Source organism: Primulina huaijiensis, chromosome 3 (assembly GCF_012295235.1).
Source record: "Primulina huaijiensis isolate GDHJ02 chromosome 3, ASM1229523v2, whole genome shotgun sequence".
NCBI classification, from domain to species: domain Eukaryota; kingdom Viridiplantae; phylum Streptophyta; class Magnoliopsida; order Lamiales; family Gesneriaceae; genus Primulina; species Primulina huaijiensis.
The window spans coordinates 7,093,811-7,097,110 of NC_133308.1; the positions used below are offsets into that span (position 1 = coordinate 7,093,811).

Genomic DNA, 3,300 nt, shown 5'->3' on the forward strand with positions numbered 1-3,300 from the left:
TTGCATGATCTCATTGGAGTGTTTGTTTTTCGTTTTTTAAATATGTATACAATTTGTTACAAATGGTTCTCGACCCGAGATCTCGTACGAAGCTTGAAGTTTTGGTGTCAGGAGATCCATAAACTAGCCACGATAATAAAACCTTCTGCTTGAATTGATCTTGAGTTCTATAAGGATTAAAACTTTTTCTGTAGCCAAACATATAAAGTCCTCCACCCCAAAGAAAAAGGGCAAAAGGTCTAACCCAACACAATCACCAGAAAAGATCAAATTAAATTCCGAGAAAGGATCAACGCTGTGTATTATCAATCACATTGATTACCTTTCAACTGTCAACAAATCAAGAAGAAGGAAACAAACCAAGAACACAAAAACCTAAAGAAAAACAAGAAAATGTTGATTGATCGGAGATTGGATCAAAGAAGACTGCCGCTTAATGCATGTAACTAAGGTGCCAAATATCCATTTTTATATAGTAACGATTATACAGAAAAAGTGCGACAATTTCCTTTCAACAAAAAAAAAAACCGCACCAATCGCTTATCTTCGATATGATTCATCATGAAAATGCGCTTTTTTACAGAATCGAGACCAAACTATTTGTTTTTGTCGGACTTATCTCCGAAGTCAAGAAGATCCTCCAACACTTGGTCATCCAAGTACTCGAATTCAAAGACTTCCTTCCCTTTCCCGGCCTCGTAGTTCGATCTTGATGACGACGATGCATGAGAGGAAAATGAAGGATACTCATTAGGAAAATTGAGGATTGCTAAAGAACCTCTCATGTTATAGGCCGCACGATCATAAGCTCTTGCAGCTTCTTCTGCTGTCGCAAAGGTCCCTAACCACACTCGGGCACCGTAGTTATTCGTGTCCCGAATCTCGGCCACGAACTTCCCCCATGGCCGGCGCCTGACGCCTCTGTATTTCACCTCCCCGCCCACTTCTTTGTCTTCTTTCGCCTTTTCTCTCCGGTTTCCATCCATGTTGATTTTTACTCGTTCACAGTAAACAAGACTGGGTCCTCATGTATATATAGTCGTGTCATCTATATATATATATATATTTATATCTGTGTGTGAGTGTGTATATATATATATGTATGTATGTATGTATTATGACTGGGGGTGGAAAAAGAGTTGAATCTGGCTAGAAGGTCAAAATTCTCGTGGTCCTAAACCCTAATTAGGGGATTAGGGGTTAATGGTATTTAGATTCCCACTAAGTAATAGAAAAATAATTGATTAAAAGGCGTATCGTTTGAGATTATTGTAAGATACAATATCCAAACACAAAAAACTTTCTCATTCGAAGCGGTTTAATTTATTTCAAAACCAACGATTAAAAATTATTAATTTTATTTAGTTATTTATTTTTTTAAAAAAAAACGAGTATACACTATTATTGAGATAAAATTAGAGAAATTTAAAGAAATTGGAACAAGATTTAATCGTGAGGTCATTTAGATTTCAGAAGTGTAAGAATCTAAAAATAGTAATTGTTTTCGTGTCTGGTGATATAATTAAAGTTTCAAAGCACTTGGGATTAAAAAAATTGATGGCATTTCTGTATGATCGATCAGTTTTGCCATGATGTCACCTGGTGACGCATATATTGCCTCAGCATGTGGCGTCGTTTCAACTTTGGGATGAATACTATGAATTCAGAAATGTCTTGATGCTAATAATTGGAAGGACAGATTCTGATTGCTAAGTGTATGTTAATTGATTAAATAATATTATGAACATGATTTAGCAATTTATGACGTCTTTTTTTTTTTTTTCAAATCTTAATGTCTTTGTTTATTTAACTTATAATTTCTTATTTAACTTATACTTTCTTCTGCACTATTTGCGAGAAACATTTGTTTGGTTTCTCAATACTATTTATGCTACCGGCAATAACTTTTTATTCTCAAATTTAAATTTATCCTAACTCCATAATCCTAAAATTTTTAATTGAGCTCTTTATTTTCATAAATCTTTTCAAATTTATCACTTTTTGAATTTGATACATGACATTATTATACCTATCGAGCATGTTCTTAAATACGTATAGCCTAAAGGCATACAATTACACAAAATTTCCAATCTATATATCATAATTCAGATGATTGTGTGTGTGTGTGTATAGTAATGCTTCTGTATAATGAACTATAAACATTTTACCTTTTTGACTGGAGTGTCGTTGGGTTATATCAATCGGGTTTTACAGACTGCTCCTCACATCATAACCATACGGTCGCAACAGATGGTTCCTGACGTAGATTTTTTCAACAACACTTAGCACAACTCTGTTTCGTTTCCTACTACAGAATGTATAGTAAAAAGTTTATTTTTTGAAAAAAAATACATGAGATGGACAGGAAACCTTGATTCATTTATTCAAACATATAATATATTATTACATAGTAACCTCCTGTAGAGGATGTGAAACTTGTTTAGCTACTTATCGTAATAGAAATCACAACACACATAAATTGAAAATATTACTGATTTTATTCTGAAAGAAATTGAAGAGGTTGGATGAAGCATTATTCTTCCTTCTGCCTTGATATATATAGAAGTATTGGTAGATTTAAAATCTGAACTTCAAACTTGTGAATTTCTTTGTCAGTTGTGGCCGACAACATGTTTTATTTGGTGTACCACTAGTTAGTGGTTTGTCATGTTGTGGTGGTTAAGTGTTTTATTTTCACGAATGAAGTGGTTGGATCACATGCATTCTTTATCTTCGTCGTGGAATCTTTTGTTTTTGTATGGTCCCTAAGGAAAATGTGACTTGTGTGGACCTTCACCACTTTGAATTGTCTTTGCATTATGTATTCGGTCATATTTGGGCTGAAGATTTTTTCTGAATTCTAGCTCTTTTTGGTTGGGCATTCTAGACAGATTCTTTCTGACCATCTTCCACATGAGCCATGTTGCAAAATTTCTAATGAGTTTCTTTACTTCCCGACTGCTTACTGTTCCACAGAAGGTTTATTTTCTTTTCAAATATTTCTTCTGCAAAACTTGTAGTTTTTCATGTCATAATATTTAGCAGAAAAGATCCATTTACAGGATTTTGATAAAGCTTAAAGAGAAACTTGACTTTGTTCATATATATGAGACATACCCACAATCCCCAGGCTCATCTAGTGGAGATGTCATCTTCAGTGAGTGATTAAACAAGAGGTGTTTCATTCTCTAGAAAATCTTTGATGAACTTTTGAATTGAAACGTCTACTCATTTTGAAAATTCTACTGAAACATTTTTTTTTAAGAAAAAAAAAAGCTAAGAAGGAAAATACTCACACAC

At 33.6% G+C, this 3,300-nt stretch overlaps 1 protein-coding gene across 1 annotated transcript; it reads right to left on the reverse strand.

Moving 5' to 3' along the window:
* Nucleotides 1-461: 461 nt before the first annotated feature.
* On the reverse strand, nucleotides 462-998 carry LOC140972156 (ethylene-responsive transcription factor ERF096-like). Its single transcript, XM_073434624.1, has one exon. It carries the CDS (start codon nucleotides 984-986, stop codon nucleotides 597-599), a length of 390 nt encoding a protein of 129 aa, XP_073290725.1. The 5' UTR covers nucleotides 987-998; the 3' UTR covers nucleotides 462-596.
* Between the last annotated feature and the right edge of the window lie 2,302 nt (nucleotides 999-3,300).

Excerpts from the sequence above, each read along its gene's own strand:
- LOC140972156 (XM_073434624.1), bottom strand. The coding sequence starts at position 986 with ATGGATGGAAACCGGAGAGAAAAGGCGAAAGAAGACAAAGAAGTGGGC.